Source organism: Strongylocentrotus purpuratus, unplaced genomic scaffold, assembly GCF_000002235.5.
Source record: "Strongylocentrotus purpuratus isolate Spur 01 unplaced genomic scaffold, Spur_5.0 spur5_scaffold_1, whole genome shotgun sequence".
NCBI lineage: Eukaryota > Metazoa > Echinodermata > Echinoidea > Camarodonta > Strongylocentrotidae > Strongylocentrotus > Strongylocentrotus purpuratus.
In genome coordinates, this window is record NW_022145594.1 from 7797669 (window position 1) to 7821158 (window position 23490).

The window sequence follows — 23490 nt, forward strand, 5'->3', positions numbered from 1 at the left end:
AAAACTGTGGAATTCTCTTTCAAATTATATTATACAGTGTAATTCGATACAAATTTTCAAAAACGAGACATAAAAGCTTTCTTCTGAATAGTGACTAGGCTATTATTGCATTCCTCAATCAAATATAATTTGTAATGTGACTTTATGCAACTTTGATGTTTGTGTAACTTTGATTGTTTTTCTTTATGAATGTACTTATCTTTGTTTTGCGTTTAAAAATGATTTTTGTATTACTGAATCAGTTATTTTTATTGTTTTTTTTTCTCCCTCATAACATAATAATTACTTTTACAAGGGGTCTTCACCCTATAGCTCTCTACACCCAAGCTATGCTTTTTAGTCCTCGATATCCTTCCCTTTCAATTTCATGTTTTGTTATTGTATTGTGCAAATTTATCTATATGTATATTAATATGTGAATATGTAAAAATGTACTATCATTGTAAATATGAAAAATTGAAAAAGAAAAAATAAATGAATTGAATTGAATTGAATCAGAAGAAGAAGAATCATATTCGGCTGCGCGCCGGGATTTTAGGGGGTTTCCCTCATTGAGCGCGCATGCTCAAATCATTTCAACCCAGTATACAAACAAAATGTGAGTTAAACTCTCATCTCCCCGGTTCTACAGCACACACAGACACATAATAGGCCTACAATACATGGCTCATCAGGTATGGGCGCGGGCGCATTGGCATTGCCATTGAACTTTTACAGGAGCTTATAATCAGTTTTTATTTAGCTTTACTACTGCGTGTATGATACTAGCTGCTTGTATATTATATTAGAAGGTTCCATGATCTTATCGGTGAGTGTACATTTCTTCTTCTTCTTCTTGTTCTCCTTCGATCTCGATCCACTTTTGCCGGAGATCAGCTAGGCCTATAGTAGGGTGTCTGAACGATTTTTCAATTTTCAATTTGGGATCGTTTTTCACCATTTTTGTTTGATATTTGAATAAAAAATGTTATCAGAATAATACATTTCAAATTTCAAGTCTCACCGATGTTTCTATCAAAAGTTACAGCCCCTCCAACACGCTGGTATATTCATATCATTTTGGTCAAAATCGACGAAAAAGACGTCCACGCAGAGTGATGTTGTTTTGCTAAATTTAGCCAAACAGCTGTATCGCGCGATATGCAAGCGTATGCATATCGTACGCATGCTGCTAAGCCAATCCGCGACTTGCAGCTTGAGCTACGCTGTCTCCGCGACATGTGCGATTGACTAGTATGGTTGGCGTTCGTCGCACAATAAACCCGGAAGTGAATGCACGTTATAGTCAATGGCAATATCGCGGAGACAACGCACGTTGTCTCCGCGATATTGCCATTGACTATAACGTGTATTCACTTCCGGGTTTATCGAGGGAATTGCCAACCATAATTTCAGTCACTATAATGTGTAATTGAATTTGGGGTTTCGTTCGTGCGCGGAGATGTTACGCGATGTAACCATGGTTTGGACTGAGCGGAGCGCACGCCTCCTAATTAGCTGATCCACCAAATAGCGAGAGGGGTATTTTTAAACTGTTATCAGTTGTGATCCCTGGGGGCTAGCGAAAATATAATCACACTGGGTGGTATTCTCGAAAGCGGCCTAAGTTAAACCTGGCCTAAGTTAAACCGTGGTTTAGTTAGGCCAGGCTTAACTTAGGCCGCTGACCTAAATCATTTTCATTTCTCGAAAGGTGGCCTAACTGATCCATGGTTTAAACCTGGCCTAACTTAGTCCATAGATTATTCACCATGGTTACGGTTTCTGCACATGCTCAGTACCGAAGCTGCGACGTCACAATGCACTAAGACAATGGATGCACGCAGTGTGGAGAGGATGCATCACCTCGATAACTTGAGCAATATGACGTCACAATGCACTAAGACAATGGGCTAAGACAATAGATGCGCGCAGTGTGGAGAGGATGCATCACTTTGACAACTTGAGCAATATGACGTCCAGGGGCGGCGGAGCGACTTCCAAAGCGGGGGGCAGCACCAACAAAAAGGGCACTTGCTGGAATTGTATCATTGTTAAAAGGGAAATTATCAGAGGTGAAAAGGGTCACATATGACACCTGAAAAAGGGCATTGAACATATTTTAAAGGGGCACTTATGAGAATGAAAAAGAGGCACTTAAAAAAAAGGAAATGTGCATTTGTTGTTAATAGGGGCACCTCTCAAATTTTAATAGGGCAATTATCAGAGGTGAAGGGGCACTTCTTAAAAGTGAAAAAGGGGCACTTATTGCAAAGGAAAAAGGAAACTTGTCAAAGGAAAAGGGGCGCGTGTCAAAATTAAAGGGGCACTTATCAGAGGTGAAAAGGGGAAGGGGCACTTTTCCTATGGAAAAAGGGGCATTTGACAAAGGGGGCACTGTACCCCCAACTCTTTCTCCCTATCTCCATCTCTCTCTCTCTCTCTCTCTCTCTCTCACACACACACTCTATCTCACATCATTGTTTATTTCTCTCACCATTAAATTGTTCTTTCTCATTTGGTTCCCTTTCTCTTTTACTCTATCTCTCTCTCTCTCCCTCTCTGTTCTCTCACTGTTCTATTTCAAGACTTTTCCATGTATAATTCAATGAACCCAACAGTATGCACACTTAAAATCAAAAGATATGAAAGGAATATTGTATATTACATATCAACAATTATGTTCAATTTATTTATTTTTCTTAAAACAGAAAAGATTGTAATTCACAATAAATACGATTATAAAATTGAAGGTCAAATATTAAGCTCCAATAGCCTCATAATCTGCTACTTGAAACTATTAGAATTAAATGTTATGTATTTGTTACATTACTTTTTCCCATTTTTTTAAAACAAAGCATAGTCTACTTTTGAGCCGTGTTTCATGACTTGCACTATATTATAAAACACATCATGAAACATGATTTCTTAAATGATTCTAAATCACAATTTTTCCAGTGAAACAATGAACATCTGATGTACATAAAAACATCCTTATGAGTGATGGTTGCTTTGTGGTTCACATACACAACAAGGACATATCAGGCTTTTTATCAATGGTTGCTTGTTTGTTACCATAGCTTCATGTTATGAGGATTATAATACAAAGGTTTTGATCCCCATGCAGTCACAGTTATAGCAGATGGAGTCTGGTTCATTGAAGAGGCTAAGTAGAACTTCATAGTCCTTGCAAGTATGTCTGTTGAATGAAAAGAGAAAAGAATGAAAGGAAGCACATTGAAACCTATTTCTGTTAAACATTAAAAAGGTCTTGCATGTACATTGTGGTAAAAGTGGAGTGCATAATCAATTACATGAAAGTATTGATTGAAAAATGTGAATGAACAAATGCCTTCCTTGAAGTACCTGGGCATACAAACAACAACTTATTCGTACAGCCTACCTGTCAGATATTCAGCAGCTCAGTAGTTCTCCTTCCTCTCTCTGAATTTGTCTCAGTTATCAGGGAATTTGACTTCATTTATTTTACTGAAGAAAAACATCATCCTGAAACAAAAATAAAAAGGTTTATACCTCATTAAAATATAAAAGATCTACTCCATTGATAATTGGTCTTAGTTATAGTATCAATCATATTCTAACTTAAAAAAAAAACTTAAGGCGCCTTTCATGTAGGCAGTGACTAGGCACCCCTCCCTACTCAGTTACTAGTAATCATTGATTTACAGAATGACTACCGGTTTCTCTTTTAAAGTCAAGAACAAACATACACATTCTTGCAGTACTATCTCATAAATATGCTTGCACCAAGTTGTACTTGCCATGTCATGGCCTAAGAAAGCCCTAAGTAGTTAAAGTCTATAGCCAAGTTAGTCCGTTCCCTAAAATCAAGTCTAGAGGTCTACATCTTACTTAGATAACCAGCCGACAGTTGGCCTAACCTAGATGTAAACGCAGCCTGGAATGGAGATTTTACAAGGCCCTAATCGTTAGAGCCCAACTTTTCCATTTTAGTTCAATCTAGCATTAGACCAAAGATTGTCTTTGTTTATGTTATCTCCCAAAATGAGCTTCGTGAAAGGGAAAAAGTAAAATGAAAATTTACTGCACTATACTGTACTGCAGTTTGTAGGTCTCTAAGTCTTATATGGTCCATAATTGTTAGTGGTAGATTGAAATTTTCTTCTGACCCAAATTTGAAAGTAATTAATCAACTTGATTGATTATTTGTGTCTTAATTTCAGATAGTTCCGCCCAGAAGTCTAGGCCAAGCTGTCACTGTCAGGAGTGTCTGGTAGCCATGGCAATCGAGCTGAAAATATTAGCTCATGCCGATTTCAAATGAATAAAAGTTTGAGTGTAGATTGCACCTACATTCATCAGACAAAACAATTTTAAATCACTTCATAATGTACCTGTAGACACATCTGCAGATTCATAAAAATCAGCAGATCTGTTTAATAAAAATTGTATAAACATGATTTAGTTTACAAAATTTAGGCGTAATTACAGCTTTACTCACCAGCAGACTTTCCAAGAAAAATGGAGTATCTTTTTTTCCTGTTCAGGAAATAACAGGTGTTTGGCCAACTGGCTTGGAGACGCCTATGTGGGTGCAATATACCGACCATATTAACGCCAGGGAAATGGCAGTAATTATAAAATTCATGTTGGGTCTGCACTCTACAGGACTGCCTCTCTTGTTGAAGGAATTGAGATGTATTGCTCCCATCTCATGGCAATGGCTATTGAGATGGACTTCACAAGGCGGGACACCGTAGCTTGGGAGAGGCCTTCTTTTTTCATCCCCATGCATCAATTGAAAAGAACCTGAAATAGCAGAAAATCAAGATGAAAAATATGTTGATATTTGATAAGATATTATAATTTCTCTTTCTCTGTAGTTTACTAACTAATAGTATTATTAGACTAAACTACTGTAACATTATCAACAAATGTATGTCAAAAAAAGGAAGCAATTCTGTCCATTTCCTTTCAATTTCTATTAGACCTGTCTAGACTAGACTCTTATTGATGAAATTTAGATCTAGGTCTAGTAATATTGTTTTAAAAAAAAATGTTTTTCTTGGGGGGGGGGGGGGGGGGTGGTTCTGAAAATCATCATCGTCCTGTAGAAAATTATTGCACCAACAGCCACAACTACTAGCACTGCAGCTCAGGCAGAGGTGATACCAGACCGAAATTTCTGTCTCTTCGTTCGTTAGCCTCTGATTTGGGTAGGGTCGGCTCCTGAAAGAGAGGAGCCGATGTTATGTTTAAAAACAGGTTCATTGAAACTAACATGAAATTGAAATTAACATGCCACTTAGAAATGCACTGCAGCTGTTAAGGCACAGTTCATTGTTATTCATATTAGATGCATACGCACAATGAATGTATGCAAGGTCCTCTGTTCACTACATTATACATGTAAAAGCACATGGATATCGAGTCTGGATTAAACTACCAAAGCAACCACACGTGTTTCTGAAGGCTCCATTTTGTTTGTCTCTATAATTGCATTTATTTAGCTTAATAGTTATTACTTTCCAACCCACAACACAACAGCCGACACTACCCAAATCAGAGGCTAATGAACGAAAGAGACTGCATGCTAGTCCACTTTTAGGCAACAGCGTCTCAAAAATCCACTATAAAAGTAGTTTCTACGTCTAGCAATGATAGTTTTAAGGTGGTGTTAAGGTGGTATATGCGTACGAAAGTACAATAGTGCCAAGAAAAAAATTACCCGGTAAGAAATTGCTCAATCTCAGGAAACGAAAATGTTAACAGACAATTATTTGCACGTATGGGACTGGTCTGCGAACACCATGAAACTTTACCAAGTTTCCCCAAAATGTATTCAGTTAAAAGCATTTTAGATTATCACCAGTACAGCAACATGAAAGTAACACAAATACTTTATTAGCTGGTGTAATTTTCATGAGCGCTTATCCATACAAAAGAGTGTAAATTGTTATCAAATATAGAAATTCAAATGCAAAACTTACCGTTCACTCTCCGCGGACAGTCGATTTAACTAAAAAGTGACGTCACGTGAAGTTAGGCCGAACTATGACGTATTTAAACCTGCCCTCTGAGCGGCCTAAAGTTAGGCCGAACTATGACGTATTTAAGCCTGGCTTATCTTTAGGCCACCTTCGAGAATAGCAAAAAAGATAGTCCGTGGTTTAAACCAGGTTTAGGCCACTGATTTAACTTAGGCCGCTTTCGAGAATACCACCCATAGAATTGTTCCTTAGGACTGGGACTACTTATCGATCGGGGCGTCATATCTCAAAAGTGACAAACCTCAGAGTTAGCCAGGACACAATGTTTAAATTGCTGTTTTGACCAAGATATTTTTAGAATTTCGGGGGCTACGCCCCTTTGGAAATATTGGAATTTACCTGCTCTTTCATATGACACCTCATTCATTGATTATCACCTTCAGGATCACAACTGATAAAGGTTTGAATCTCGATTTGAAAAAAAAAAATTGACTTTTTTTGCATGGTCGCGCAATGCACGTAGGCTGCATAGGGATGCGTGTAATCTCTATGGGAAGAATTTTAGCACACAACATCGGGTGCGCGATCAGACACCCTACCTATAGACCGAATTTTCCGTCTCTTTCGTTCGTTAGCCTCTTATTGGGGTAGGGTCGGCCGGCTCTCTCTTTAGAGACGGAAGCCGTTTATACACATGTCCTTGCTAACGCCACGGCCAGTCCTGGTCGTAGCGTTTTGCCCCCAAAATCCCCCAAAATGTCATTTTACCTCGAGCATGTTATATTGTAAATTAGGCCTAGGCTATAATAAATCAGTTCCACTTACCAACTTGACTGAAATAATCAGTTTAATAGTCCCTTTTTAGGAAATTATGGGTCAGAATCGGAATCCATGTTGAAAAAGATTTTTCAACATGGATTCCGATTCTGACCCATAATTTCCTAAAAAGGGACTATTAAACTGATTATTTCAGTCAAGTTGGTAAGTGGAACTGATTTATTATAGCCTAGGCCTAATTTACAATATAACATGCTCGAGGTAAAATGACATTTTGGGGGATTTTGGGGGCAAAACGCTACGACCAGGACTGGCCGTGGCGTTAGCAAGGACATGTGTATAAACGGCTTCCGTCTCTAAAGAGAGAGCCGGCCGACCCTACCCCAATAAGAGGCTAACGAACGAAAGAGACGGAAAATTCGGTCTACTAGGCCTAGGGCTAGGCCTACAGTCTTTTTTGTACAGAATTATTATGCTGTGTATGTAGACTAATCTATATTACACATGTATGTATGTCCTATGGGAATGTTAACAGATGTCAGTTTTGACCCATACCAGACGGTTATTTCTGTCTACGTGTATACCAGTTCAGATCGCAAGTCATGGCGATCTCAACAGCACGCTAACATTTAGCATCCCACATCACAACCATCAGAACATACCAGTGTCGCACTGCATGCATTTCATGCTATACATGCCTCTTTCCCCTGGGAATAAACTGATGTATTTGATTCCTTTTTTTTAATAGTTCATCTTTCATTTTAACTTGCCAAATTTTGCTTTTAGACAAGTCGAGGCAATGTCGGATTGGAAAATTGCCATGGCACATTTTGTTTTATGTATACTGCATCATTGGAATTTATTAAGTAAACTGACCCGTTTGATCCTTTAAATTTCAATGGAGTTCAATTCTTTAATGTATAATAATGATAATATTGGCTTTCTTTCGTGGTATATCAGATATGCCACTCATGGGCAGCCAATATTACAGTATCAATACACAACAGGCCAGCTATTGGTTGGTTTGTTGTTTGTTTTTACATGACTGAGCATAAGAAAGCAAGTGTATGCTTGTAAGTCAGGGGACTTGGTATTAATGTTTAATGCCTTACCAAAGGTTGCTAGCGCATCAACTTGGATTCAAAAGCTGGACCTCCTGGTTCCAAGACCTGCTCTACCGCTGAGCTATTGCGCCTCCTTGAACAGGGGAAAGCATCCCAGAAATGAGGAAATGTACATGTACATACAACCTGTACATGTAAGTATATAACAGTATTTTAAATAATTTTGTTGCTGGCAAACTGCACTCAATTGTTATTCTTCTGATGCACTCCCTTTTTCTGAATTGACAGGAAGCTCACATTCTGCAGGATGGCTGCTAAAGCATTGTCCAAAGTCCTGCAAGACGATATGCTCATAAAACAACTCGCAGAGAGCATAGATTCCGTCAAACACTACTTTCCCTTGGCCTTAGGTCGCGACCTTCTCGGTTCCCAGGCAGCCGTCTCAGATATCATTGGATGGACAGAGCGAGATTACCGGTATCAGAATATTGTTTCGGAGTGTTTGAAAACGTGGAGAAACGCGAACGGAAAAGCAGCAGGCACAAAGCTTGTTGAGATATTCAGAGGGTTGGAGTTGGATAAAGTAGCGACTTATTTAGAACAAGGTGAGAAACAATTATTTGTGAAAGAGAAAATTGATTTGAGGCCAGGTGATTACATATACATGTACATGGTGAAAGAAATGGGAGCAATAGTTTATTTCTGTAATGTAATACAATTTAAAGGGGAAGTTCACCCTGATGTTAAGTTGGTTTTAATAGAAGGAGAAAACAATAAGAGAAAAACGTTAGTGAAAGTTTGAGCAAAAACGATGAACGATATTAAGAAAGTTATGCATGTTATAAGGAGCAATCAATCAAACACAAATTGACAACACTGACTTACATTATCTTGCAAGGTCCCGGTATCTGTCATCAATAACTATTAAAAATCATGAAATTTTCTTTACAGAGCAAATGGTAGAGGAGCTTGCAAGATACTTATGTACGTCACAGTGTTGCCAATTTGTGTTTCACTGATGACGACTCCAAAAATCATAACTGAATTGGATATTGCTAAAACTTTTACCAATGGGTTTCTCTCATTTTTCTGCCTTTATTAAGATTTCCTCTTTAATGCATAATAATAATAATAATAATAATAATAATATTTAATTTTTATATAGCGCTTAATACAAATGTCTCTAAGCGCTTTACAAATATACAAATATGCTGCTTTGAGAGGTGCCTTGATATAATTATTTCATTCACCTGTTATGAATAATTGTATTATTAGTCAGAATGCAAATTACACACAGTACATGATGTCAGGTAGACCAAGCCTTTCAACCTTTCTGAATTTAACCACTACCATCATGGCCTACTGGGAAATATCAATTTTATGTAGCAGAGGTGTTGTGGTCTAGTAGATATGTCTCCGGACTGTGGATCACAAGGTTTTCAGTTCATATTTTACATGTTTGAATTTTCATTTTCTGGCCCTTCCTGGAAACATAACTAACTTCTTCTCTTTATTTCAAACGTTCTCTTCAGAACTCAAAAGGAGACCAAACTGCCTGATTGAGGATACCTTCCTGCAATCCCTGGCCTCACAGCTAGACTGTACATTGGTCTATAGGAAGCTTGGACTGCCTCTCCTGGAGAACAATGATATGAAGTTTAACGACCTGATTCGTCTTTCTAACATCCAAACTACACAGCACCACAAGGATCTCCTCCATGTAAGACAGCAAGGGATTTCTCTTGACTTTTGTTCTCTTTTGTCTTTGTTGCAAAACAGGAAGAATAGTATCACCAAACATCTTTCAAAATGTGCTGAAACAACAGACTCTCACTGAGAATTGTGATGTACCAATCAAGTGGTTCACTACATGTCAGAATAAATGAATGATTATGTTAAAGGAAAAACTAATACCAACACAAAATACAAGCAAAAACAAAATTCTGACACTTCAAGAAGGTATCCATGTATTCTACATTTAAAAGCCTGAAGTCCTTATTCTGAACTGTTTCACTTAATGACTGGCAAGGAGAGGGCATGGGATGACATAGATGGACTTGAGCGGATGACTCTCAAAATTTATTTATATTCTGAATGTAACATCAAGAGATAAAAGGGGAAGTCAGCAAAAGTTAGAGCAAAAAATGCCAAAAACCAATTAAGAATAATAAAGTTTAAAATTTAGTTTAAAAACTTAATTTTCTAAAAGTATAGTGGTAATTTTTTTTCTTTCATAAATATGCATGAAGACACTCAAATAATGTAACTTAAGGAAACTAAAGAAGCCATTTTAAAGGTAATACAAAGCTTTGGGAAATTTTGAAAATTGGGTGGATAGTGATTCCTTACAATTTTGATATATTTGGATGCCCCTGTCGGCCCTGTGGATGTTTTATAAGCACTAGAAAATTTAGACCCTAAAACACTTCTGCTTTTGAGAAAAATTTAATATAAAAATTTACCGGTGCTCCCGGTAAATTTTAATAAATTTCAAATAACGCCTACGGCCGTACAATGGCAGTTGCGACCATGAAAATCTCAGAATATGTAGTTTTGATATATAATTTCCAAACAGAAATAGCTAATCAGTCGATTTTAGCCAAAAAGCATTGTTTTATAGCTTGTTTAATATCTTGACCTTGAGAGGGAGCTATACAACATAAAAAGTTTATTATTTACAATTTCATAACTTTCGACTCGATTTCAACCGTAACAGCGACCACTGAATATTGTAGGATCGCATATGATTCCAATATGTTCATTTAAACCAAGTTCATGTACCCATACCAAAACTTTGTATTACCTTTAAACAAACGAGAATCATTATTACGTACCGGTATGGGTACTTTATTTTTGGTATCTGACCATGTTTTGTTTTGTTTTGTTTTGTTTCATGTCTGTTTTTTGTGAGCTTTTGGAGCCTTTATTTTACATGTGAGCAAACCAAATATCCATGTTAAATGACATTAAACAAATAAATACATTGAATGTTATGAATTTGTTAAGGTGTGATCAATCAAACACATATTGGCAATACAACCCCTGTATGAAACAAATGTATTCCATCATCACTAGTTAAGAAAATGAAAGTTATGACATTTTCTATACTGAGCAAATTAGAGAAGAGCTTGCAAGATACGTTGCAAATTTGTGTTTGATCGGTCGCAACGTCAAAAATTCATAACCTTTTCTTTATTATTATTAGGTGGTCTGTCATCAACAGACCACCCATTGATTTCATCAGAATTTTCTTACTTTCTTTATTTGTATTTATGCGCACTTTTTTGCGTATAGAATACAGTAACTCAAGATCAGAACAGTTAATTTCTTTCAATTTTGCCATAGTCATACATGTAGGTCATTGTCATATTAGACGTGACAGTAACATTTTCAAGGTCATCAGGTTATCATGACCTCATCCAGGTATCATTTTTTTTTGTACATTCAAGTTATTTTCATATCTCAATAATGGAAAGTCATTTATCATTCATATTTATATTTATCATGATCAAGGTCAATATCTGTCCGGTTAATTTCAGGGCAAAATATGCGTGCCAACGAAAAATTTCAAAATGGTCAAAATCACTTTTTGTTTGAATTAGAGTACTGTACGTTTCAGGCCATTTTAAGCATTTCAATATTTTGCGCGCACACAACCGTACGCACGTTTTCGTTCGCCTTGGTCGTACGCAACATAGAATGGCAATTTTTTTCTTTCATGGTATTTCCCATTTTTTTCAGAACAATTTGATACCATGTTTATCTCTTTATGACCATCAATAACGGAATGAGCGTCCGTTCAAGATAAATGTCTGTGCGCGCAAGCTCTTGTTATACATGGGCAAACAATACATTATAACTCTTTAGGATGCTTGGTGACCCTCTTTTTTAAAATATATTTGGACAGAGTATGAATAGGAGATATGCTTTCATGTCTCGTTTGGCCATTAAATACATCATGACGTCATCATAATGGTCTTGGGACTCAAAATTCAATTGCGAACAAGTGCCACTTTAGGTATGAACAACTGATTGTTGACAGCTGGTCACATCAGTAGTCCCTGTAAGGAGATTGAGTCACACAAAGGCCAGTTTGGCTTGCTGCAGCTCAGAAGATGAATATCTGAAGAGACAATATCTTCTTTTTCTTTCTTGTCTAGGTATTACACGCATGGATAATTCAAGTGGGGAAAAGCAGAGAATCCTTGGAAGAACTCAAGAAAATCCTCCTCAAACATGGTCTGAAAGATACTGCCCAACAGCTTCATTTTATGGAATATGGTCCAAATGCTGGTATGTGATATGGAAATGGAATCTGCAGTTCTGGAGGAGGGGGTGTCAGGGGTTGTGGTGCACCCTCCTTCCCCCCTCTTTATTACTTCTCATAGAGTTTTGCGAACTTGTCAATCACTCATAACTTCCAGTGACATAACTATCTTTCTCAAGTAGCCATGAGTAGTACATAAATTAGCAGTGTCGTAAGAAAGTCCTGCTTTTGGGTTTTTTTTGTGACCCTTTTTGTGTTTGTATTAACATGCAGCCTCACTTAATAATGAAAAAACAATAATACCATTTTGTTAAACTTCACTTTACCATTAACTTACCAAAGTCCGACTGTCCTTGCAGTATACTATTATTACCCCGGTCACTGGATTAAATTAATATTCTGCATATTACAGTGCACATTCTGCACTCCCTGGGGAGCATTCTTGACAGACGAGCACTTACTAATCCAACCACAATGCAGTTTGCATCCTACGGGGTACCCATTTAACACACCTGGATGGAGAGGAGCAATGTAGGAAAATTGCTTTGCTCAGGTACATGTTAAGTGCTGTGCTGCGGGCTTGAACCTGTGACCATGATACTTATATGTATCTTTCTTTTGTTTCTACTCCATTTTAGGTCCTATGGATATACCTAGAGGCACTGAGGAAATGGAGACCGTTGGTCTCTCGAGTACTCCCCTCCCACAAAAAGTGTTCTATGACATTTATCTACTTTCATCATCAAAGAAAACATCATATTTTCTGAAGATGAAGAATCTCATTCAAAGGAATGAGTGGAAGATGACCAGTCCTTTTGATAGTAAACTTGGCGAACCGGTATTAAAAAGCATTGAGAAGGACCTCTCCAACTGCTCACATGTGGTTTATCTTATCACAGAAGAAGATTGTGTGAAAGAAAATGTGGATATCACCATGACGATTGAGATAGCGCTCAAGTCTGTCACACACAAGGGTTTAGGAGGCAGAGTTATTCCTGTGTTCTGTTGTGATATATCTATCGTCCCGCCTCTTCTGAGTAGGTTGACGGGAGAAAACATTGACGATGAAGCGCTCGAAGGAAGATTGAGTAGGAGTATTGATGTGGACATCAGGAAGAAAAGAGAAAAGGAGTATCGCTCAGTATCAGGTGAGTTTCATGACTTTACTCTCTTGTTTGTATTGCAGTGTAGTGGTTCATTCACGTGACTCTCAGTCCAAGGGTTGAGGGTTCCAATCTCAACCTTGCACTTACATGTAGGCCTACTTATCTTTTGGTAAGACACTTCTTCTTCTTCTTCTTCTTGTGAGCCCTATCCAGGTTCCCTCCTCCATCTCGATTCCGTTCAAACTTCTTAGGCATAATCTCCGGAATCCTGTCAAGATCACCTGACTCTTTGTTTTCCAAAATCACTGGTGTGGGACCGTCCATGCGCCATTATGTCTGTTTCTTGTTCGTTTTAGGCCTTTCTTTCTTCCTTAACATAACAATGCGTCCACATGCTTGTAGTAAAAAATGTGTAGATGACAATGGCGCCAACATGACCGCAATATAATGCCCCTTTGAATGATACCATACTAGGTATATGTTCACAAAGAAAATTTGGAGTAAATCATATTTGAACAAGGGTCACTATACAGATTCCACTGGATTTCTGGATAATTATTGGCTATGACGTCTTTTTTCAGAATGCTTTTCGCCCCCTTTCTGACTTTTTTTTCCTTGCAAGCATATTCTGGGCGGCCAAATGCAGGGCATCTCAAAGACGGATTTTGAAAATCTGTCAAGTGGGGGGGGGGGGAATTTTAGACACCATTTTATAGCCTGCATGATTATGTTAGTATGAAAGGCCATTTGGGCCACAGCACTTGTCATGACATGTTCACCCAACTCCCATTCGTTTTGCACACAGTGCTTGTGAGCCGTATCTAGGTGACTTCCTCTATCCCAGTGCCTTTCAAACTTTGTGGCATAGTCTCTGGCATCCCGTCTAGGTCACTGAACTTTTTGTTTTCCGAAATCCAAGCGCAATCTTGTCTGTTTCGGGTGCATTTCATGTCTTTCTTCTTTCTGCCTTCCTATCTCCACTTTGCAAGATGCTAAAGACTTCTAAAATATGCTCTAGATCATCCACAGTGCATGAATATAAAGCAAATATGATTGCAGTTTTAGTTTTATAATTGTTATTGTATGCCCTCAACAATTCATAAGAATGACAATGTTGATGCTTGTCAATGGTGGTTTATAGTAATTTACAATGCGTCCCAGAAAAACAAAACCGGGAATTATCGATGTTTTATTATAACTTAATCACAATTATAATTAATAAATTACACATATTTGTAAAGCTTGGATCCTCTTCTTTCATTTGAAGCAACTCATATGATGACTATTTCACGCATGAGTGATTAAAAACAGTTTGAAGAGATGAAACCCAAAAGTCATTTGGTGAGTGGTTTCTGAATTTCAAAGAGAAAATCAAATTTCTAGAAAGTTCATTTTCTGCCTTTTCATATGACACTTCAATCAGGAAAAATGAGCCGGGAATAACAAAGTTCTATTTGTTTAAAGTAATGCTTGCATTTCCATAATTTGATTAAACAAATTTGTTTTCACTGGCTGCCTGCCATAGCAACAAACAGAGTTGACAAAAGACTTAACTCCGTTTCGTGGACGAAGAAGACGAAAAACTTGGTGCATGGCTGATCGTCGACGAAACAGAGTTAAGTCTTTTGTCAACTATTTTTGTTGCTACGGCAGGCAGCCAGTGAAAACGAACTCGTTTAATCAAATTATGAAAATGCAAGCATTACTTTAAACAAACAGAACTTTGTTATGCCTGGCTCATTTTTGTCTCGCCTGCGTAGCAAAAAAGCGAGACAAAGGCGCCACTTTTCCAGTGACGGCGGCGGTGACGGCGGCGGCGTCAACATAAAAAAAACTTAACCTAAGGTTAAGTTTTTGAATTTTTTAAATTGTTGAAAGTATAAGTTCTTAGTCAATGAAACTTGGACTATAGGGTTATCAAGTATCCCCAATCATGTGAGTAGAATTTCAGGTCACTTAGTCAAGGTCAAAGGTCATTTCAGGTCAACAGACTTGGACTATGTTGTGGCATCATCATCAAAAACTTAACCTAAGGTTAAGTTTTTGAATTTTTGATATAATTTTAAAAGTTTAAGTTCTTAGTTAATGAAACTTGGACTAAAGGGTAATCAAGTTTTCCCAATCATGTGAATAGTATTTCAGGTCACTAAGTTAAGGTCAAAGGTCATTTTAGGTCAACAAACTAAGACTTTGTTGTGGCATCAACATCAAGATTTTGAATTTTTAGCATATTTTCAAAATTTTCAAAACAGAAGACACATGCAATTTGGATTGGAGGATTTAAAAACAAGAAAGATGGTGTTCTTTTGAATAGAAATCTAAATTGGGTGTTTGATGATTATTTCAGATATTTAGGTATAGACTTTTGTACGGATTTGCCCAAATTGATAATTCACAATTATAATGAAAAATTTAAAGAAATCAAAAGTCAAATGACATCGTGGTTAAGGCGATACTTACAGTAACTGTTCTTGGAAGAATCACTGTCGTCAAGTCATTGTTGGTATCCAAATTAAACTACCTTTTTTTGTCCCTCCCTAATCCTGGTAAAAATCTTTTGAAAGATATAAATGCTCACTTTTATAGATTTATATGGGGGAGAAACCTGATAAAGTAAGTAGAAATCAAATGTCACAAAGTTACTCAGACGGAGGGGTTAAAATGATAGATATATACACACATTGCCAATCATTAAACATTTCCTGGATTAAGAGATTAGTAATTGGCTCAATAGATAGCAATATCCTCTGTCTTTTGCAATCTTTCTTGCCTGAACTGCAAGATTTAAATTATATATGGGAAACAATTATTTTCGGGAACTGGCAGGTAAAACAAAGAACCTTTTTTGGAAAGATATGTTCATGGCTTATAGTACGCTCTTGTCCATGCATTGTGATAACATTTCTTGCCAGTCCTTATGGAATAATGATTACATAAAAATAGGCAATAGCTCAATATATAATAAAAAATTGTGTCAAAAGGGAGTTCGTTTTGTCAATGATATTTTAGACAAAAATGGTGATTTTTTCTCTCTGGAACACTTCCAAGAAAAGTATAATATTCAAATAAATTTTCTTTTTTATCGTGGATTATGCGATGCAATTAGACAAGGGTTTAACAATTGTACTAGTTTTAACAAGGTGCCACAACCTCTTTTCCCAGATACAATGGCATACGTTATGAAACGTATTAAAGGATGTTCACATATTTATGCAATTTTATTAAAGAGAAGAAAAGGACTATGTAAAAGTTTTCTGAAATGGAAATGCATTTTCGACCTGAATGATAAGAGTTGGGAAACATATTGTTCTATTGGATTTAATTGTACCATTGATGTGGGCTTACGATGGTTTCAATTTAAAGCCATGCAACGCATATTATATACGAACGATCTACTGTTTAAAATGAATTTAGTCCCAAGAAAAGAATGTACATTTTGTAATGAACAGATTGAAACAGTTATACATCTGCTATGTGAGTGTGCGCATGTTAAAAATATTTGGAGTAGGTTAGAACACTGGATTAATACTAGAACCGGAAATAAATTAACATTTTCATTACAAGATAAATTATTTGGTTTAAAAGGTTCAAATAATTATGCATTGAATTATATACTGATTGTGGTGCGACAGATGGTGTATACTTCCAAAATAAAGAAACAATTGCCTGACTTTGATAATATTAGAGTTTCGATTATAAATTACTTCAAAAACGAAAAGTATATTGCAAATTCGAATTGTAGAAATAATAAATTCACAAGAAAATGGTTTCAATTCAGGAATTTGTTTACTTAAAATGATATTTTTTCTGTATTTGTTTTTCTTTCCATGAGTGTTAGAAATGAATTATTGATTTGTTAGTTTTCTCAACAGTTCAACAATACTTGTATTTTGAAAAGCCAATTTCATTTATGTTATAAATGTAGATTACCTTGAAATATATTTTTGTATGTGTTTCAAATGAAAATCAGTGAAATCCCTGTGGAGGGAAAAAATATGGAAAAAATATGGAAAAAAAAAAAAAAAAAAAAAAAAAAAAAATCAAAATTGATTGTTCAAATTCCATGAAACTTGTACCTAAGGGTTATCAAGTATCACAAATCATATGAGACAAATTCCAGGTCACAAGGTCAAAGGTCAGTAGACTTGGATTATGTTTTCACAACTTAATATGAGAATCAATAATTTTAATATTTTTAAAAATTAATTTGTTCATTTTTCATTCAAGTTACTGATCGTGGTACATTTAATAGTAAATAATTCTTCTGATGATTCTTAGTCAATATTCACTTCAAAATGTGATTATATTTAGAGGATTTCATTTTTTGGGGGCCTGCCCCTACCCTGCCTATAAATAATGTTCCAACCTCAATTTTTCATCATATCGAAATGCGTAATGCAGGCGAGACCGCCGAGAGCGTTTCCCTTGTTTCCTGTTTGAGGTTTCATATGAAAGGGCAGAAAATGAACTTTCTAGAAATTTTGATTTTCTCTTTAAAGTTCAGATCTCAGAGCAATCGTCACCAGGGCACATGTCGCACAACTCTACGAAAAGTTACGTGAGACCTGGGCACAATCTTATAAAGAGTTGTGATTGATCAATTGCAAATAAGTTGTGATTAATCGCAAGTCTTTATACGACCGGGGCCAAGAAATTGGTCAAGCAGGCTGTTGGACAGCCGAGTGTACACGAAACCGACATTGTTAGCCTACTTAGCATGTGTGGATACAGCTGTGCAGTCTAGTTCAATTTGGAGAGGATTAAGATCATCTTGTATCATAAACTGTACATACAGTCCAGACATTTGATCATATATGTAACATTGATGAAACGCTTCATACCACATTTCTGAACGCATAGGATGATAGCAGTAATGACAGAAGAGAGACAGAGAGAGATCATTAATAAAACAAAAAATTAACTCCTACTACTATTACTGCTTTTACTACTACATACTTAATATTACTCTCTACAACTACTGCTACTACTTCTACTTCTACTACTCCTTACACAGGAAAAATTGCAGAGAGATTGCAGGGTGCATCAAGTTCGCAGCCACAGCAAGCACCACTTCTAAGTACAGTGGAAACTCTAGAGTAAGTTATGATAATTTCTTTCATCTGTAATACTATCAGCATGGTTAGTAGACTCAGACTGATATCAGAGCATGTGCCAGTGGCGGATCCAGGGGGGGGGGGGGGGGGGGGGGGGGGGGGGGGGGCCCGGGCCCCATCCTAGGAAAAAAACACGGGTAAATACAGCCTTTTTTGTAAAAAAGAAGAAGAAGAACCCCCTCCCCTGGCGCTCAAGGGGAGGGGGGGGGGATGGTGGTAAAAAAAAAAAAAAAAAAATGAGTGCTCACTACCCCCCCTCCCCCCCCCCCCCCCCACTGAGCGGAAAATCGGCCGGCACGATTTTCAAATTTTCGAACGAAGTGGGCCCCTTTTTTTGCCCCCTCCAATTTTCAATTTTCGGAGGCAAAACAAAAAAAAGTGCTCACTACCCCCCCCCCCCCCCCCCCCCACTGAGCGGAAATTTTCGCACAAAGTTGATCTCCCCCTAAAAAAATTGAGGGGGGACATGTCCCCCCCTTCCCCCCCCCCCCCTCCCCCCCCCCCCCCTCCCCGGGATCGCCGCCCCTGAGTCTGAGTCTCACTTGCAAATAAATAGTAATTGAATATCACTGTTACTAATGGTGCATGTGATATCACATAAAAATCGAAATCCTAACATTTCAAATAAGGAAGACCTGCCTGGGGAAAAAAAGGTAACAATAATTATGATCTGGATTTATATAGTTCTTATAATTAATACAAAATAACATCTCTTATACGCACAATGCGCACCATCTCCACTCCCTGGGGAGCATTCCATGTGCGTTGCACTATATCCCTCCAAGCAAATCAGGGTCCGGGGAAACATTTTTAGCTTAAATACATGTGTAGCCATTGGCTACAATTTTTTTCCCAAACATCATCCCCCCCCCCGGCAGTCATAGAGTGGTCAAGTGTGACGTCATCAAAAAAACAATTTTTTAGAGTTTCCATATTTGAACTTTATTTTCCGAAAGAGCATCAAAAATAATGTCAAAATGTTGTAAACCAATTGAATATGTTCAGTATTGGCTGAGGTATGACCATCCAAATAAACAGATTTCAATAGGAAATCACTGTTATTTTGCTGTGGTTCGTAATGTTAAGAACAAATTTTTCAACATTTTGACATTATTTTTAATGCTCCTTCAGAAAATTAAGTTCAAATTGAGATATTCAAAAAATAGATGTTTATGACGTCACAGCTTCGATACTCTATTACATGTACCATAATTAGAAGCATACTAAAATGTTTTTTTTTAAAATATGATTTATTTAAGGATCGTTTTAGATAGACAGGAAGACTTTGACGAAAAGCTGAAAGCTGTTGCTCGAAGCGTTATCAGAGATGCAGATATAGATTATCTAGGGAGGGCTCTTGGCTTTGATCCAGCAGAAATCCACAGGTATATCCACGCAAACATGAGAAGTGAATCATACATGGGTACACTGTCAATGCTCCGAGACTGGAGGAAGATGCAAACCAAGGCCACAGAGTTTAATGCCCTGAAGTATGTTCTAGAGAGAGCTGGTCAAATTCGTCTCGCTGATGAGCTATTTGGTACGTAATGAGATGCAAATTAAAATTCTTCTCTATTGAGGACTGCTTTGTTCCAATGATACATGTATATACCTGTATATACATACTTATATATATTTAAAGTATAATGGTTGTGTATTATCTTAATCAAAGTTCCCCATTGTTGCGGCCTTCATGTACATAGTAATATTTCTAGGATAGCACATGTTTGCAATTTCTATTGCTATTCTAATATTTTGTTTGGCAAAATTTTGCATGTAATGTATTATTTGTTGGAAAATATTTTCAACATGATGTTTCATAGGTATTTGTATATACACATTTTTTTCTTTCTTCTGTAATATGAATTTAAAGTATTAAACATTGGTTTTAGGTTAGGTGTAGGGTTAGGGTTGGGGTTAACTGTGGTGTTTGATCTAGAGTTGAAGTTTGGAATTTGATAAGTGTAGGAATTTAATCTCGAAGCAATTGTCGCGGGGAACTTGACGCACAACTCTTCAGAAAGTTACCTGAGACCTGGGCACCATCTTATAAAGAATTGCGATTGATCAATTGCAAATATGTCTTTATACGACTGGGCCAAGAAATTTGGTCAAGCAGGCTGTTGGACAGCCGAGTGTTCATGAGACCGACATTGTCAGTCTACTAAGCATGTGTGGATACAGCTGTGCAGTCTAGTTCAATTTGGAGAGGATTAAGATCATCTTGTATCATAAACTGTACATACAGTCCAGACATATTTGATCATAAAATGATAATATGTAACATTGATGAAACGCTTCATACCACATTTCTGAACGCATAGGATGATAGCAGTAATGACAGAAGAGAGACAGAGAGAGATCATTAATAAAACAAAATGTTAACTCTACTACTATATCTACTTTTACTACTAAATGTTTTAATACTATTACTACTACTATCAACTCTTACTTCTACTACTGCTATTACTACTACCTCTACTACCACTACTACTACTACTGCTATTACTATTGCTACTACTACTACTACTACTACTTACACAGTAATTCGTTACTTGACTGGTACTCTTTTCCTGATTTGAAAAATTTCAGAGCTAGTGCAGGGTGCATCAAGTTCACAGCCACAGCAAGCATCACATCAAAATACAGTGAAAACTCTAGAGTAAGTTATGATAATTTCTTTCATCTGTAATACTATCAGCATGGTTAGTAGACTCAGACTGAGATCAGAGCATAAACCTGAAATCAATAATGTCTTTGAAGGAGTTAGGGGCAAGGGCCAATTTGGCCCCCTACCCCAACAAATTTGAAGATAAAAAATAATAACCAGCTGTATTACATATAGAAATTATTACAAGGTACATGATAATAAAATTGCTGCAAAAACTGCATGAATAGAGTGTGGACATTATTTCTTTAAATAATGTTTTGCTTGGTTGCAATGTAACTTTGCAATTAAAAAAAAATAAAGAAATAAAAGAAGAGAAGGGGGAAACTATGCTCACATATCTTATGATTAACCCTTACTGTACTGGGCTATTTTGAGCACCTCATGACTTGGGGGGGGGGGGGGGGGGCCTGGGAGGCCCCCCCCCCCTATGATCTCGGCCGTCGAAAGTCTGATAAACACAAAAATGTGCATGTTTGTAGATATTTACGTAAGGAACAAGATGGTATAATTAGTTTTTTCCTAATATGCAAATTTGTGTCGTTATAGCCTAATTAATTATGTAAAATGCTAATTTCATGCATTTTATAGAAAACTCTACATATTTGTCTGTAGACTTGTGAAGAATCTTGAAAATGTGTTGAATAAATGTTTCCTTCATCTCAAATTCATGAGGTTACATTATTTTTATGATATTTGAAAATACATAGGTTAATTTGCATAAATTATGAATACACAAATTATGCCTTCATGAATATCAAATCTGGAAATATACAGGGAACTAGAATCATTACAAAAATTGACAGACTCCACTTTTTGAATATTAATTGAAACTCATTATTCATATGAAACTCTTTTCTAACACAAAATAGTTATTTTGATGTAATTAATAATGATAATTTTATGCAAATTTGATGCATTTTTTCAAATATTTATTTTACCATGTATTTTATTGTTTTTTATTTCTTATTTTATCTATTGTTTTATTTCTAATGTATTCTTTTGTTCTGGAATACATCAAGTTACTCTCAGAAACATATAAAAGCAATTTGATATCAATTCATATCTCCCACTTAGGAAGAAATACATCTAAACCTGTATTCACATTTCTGCTTGTACATTGTACATGAATATATGCAATTATAGCACTTTTTGATGACATGCGCATACTAATTGTTATGTAACACCTTACAGGTAAATCTGATTTCAACAGAAATGGTATCAAAATGTGTGTAGGACTTGAGGGCAAAAAGTCATGAAACGACAATTCAAAATTCCAAGCGGTTGCGGCGCAATCTCCAAAAATGTCGAGGGGGGGGGCCTCCCAGTACAGTAAGGGTTAAAGCCCAATGGAGATAATTGAATGCTGTCAGTATGCTATGAATTAAAACCAGTCTAAAGCTCACTCGCAAATAAATAATAATTGAATATCACTGTTATTAATGGTGCATGTGATATCACATCAAAATCAGAATCCAAAAATGTCAAATTAAGAGGACGTGGGGAAAAAAATGTAACAATAATAATTATTTGGATTTATATAGTGCTTACAATTAATACAAAATAAAGTCTCATTCACACGCAATGTGCACCATCTCCACTGCCTGGGGAGTGCTTAAATACGTGTGTAACCATTGGCTACAATTTTTTCTCTCATAACTACCCCCCCCCCCCCCCCCTACTGTCAGTACATGCTATTAGAAACATACTAAAAGGTTCTTATGAAATAAGATTTTTTTTTTTTTTTTTTTTTAAAGGAACAATTCTGTAAGACAAGAAGACTTTGATGATAAGCTGATCACTGTTGCTCGAAAAGTTGCCAGGCGTGATGAGATAGATAATCTTGGGAAGGCTCTCGGCTTTGAACCAGAAGATATCCAACATTATGTCAACACAAACTTTAGGAATTCAGAAGTATCATACATGGGTACACTGTTAATGCTCAGAGACTGGAGCAAGAAGCAAACCAAGGCCACAGTGCGTGAAGCCCTGAAGGATGTTCTAATAAAGGCTGGTCGAATTCGTCTTGCCTTTCAGCTATTTGGTACTTCATGAGATGCGAATCATGCTTCTCTATTGAGGACTGCATTGTTCCATTCCATATATATATATGAAAGTATAATGGTTGTGTAAACTTAATCAAAGTTCCCAATTGTTGGGGCCTTTATGTGCATAGTACCATTTCTAGGATAGCACATCAAACTTTAAATATCTACCCTTTACAATTATATTCAGTACATTCTTTCAAACCTATGCAGTAACCCGTTGCCTACTGATTTTCACTGAAATACACTCATTCCCATACGTATATCACAGGTACCAATTTTTCCAGTAGACAATGATTTAAATGATGCTCATGAATTAAAATATTTGTTTATTTCTATTGCTATTCTAATGATATTTTGTTTTGCATAAATTTGTATGTAATGTATTATTTGTAGGAAAATATTTTCAACATGCTGTTTTAAAGGTTTTTTAAAATACATTTTATATATGTTTATACGTTTTTTTCTTCTGAAATACGAATTATTAATATGAAATTA

The 23490-nt window shown here is 36.6% G+C and overlaps 1 protein-coding gene across 1 annotated transcript; it reads left to right on the forward strand.

Moving 5' to 3' along the window:
• The first annotated feature begins 670 nt into the window (after positions 1–670).
• On the forward strand, positions 671–23289 carry LOC100891758. Its single transcript, XM_030978502.1, has 9 exons — positions 671–808; positions 8081–8397; positions 9325–9512; positions 11953–12085; positions 12698–13207; positions 18180–18261; positions 19539–19819; positions 20872–20941; positions 22705–23289. Exons 2-9 carry the CDS (start codon positions 8100–8102, stop codon positions 23000–23002), a joined length of 1860 nt encoding a protein of 619 aa, XP_030834362.1. The 5' UTR covers positions 671–808; positions 8081–8099; the 3' UTR covers positions 23003–23289.
• Positions 23290–23490: the final 201 nt, after the last annotated feature.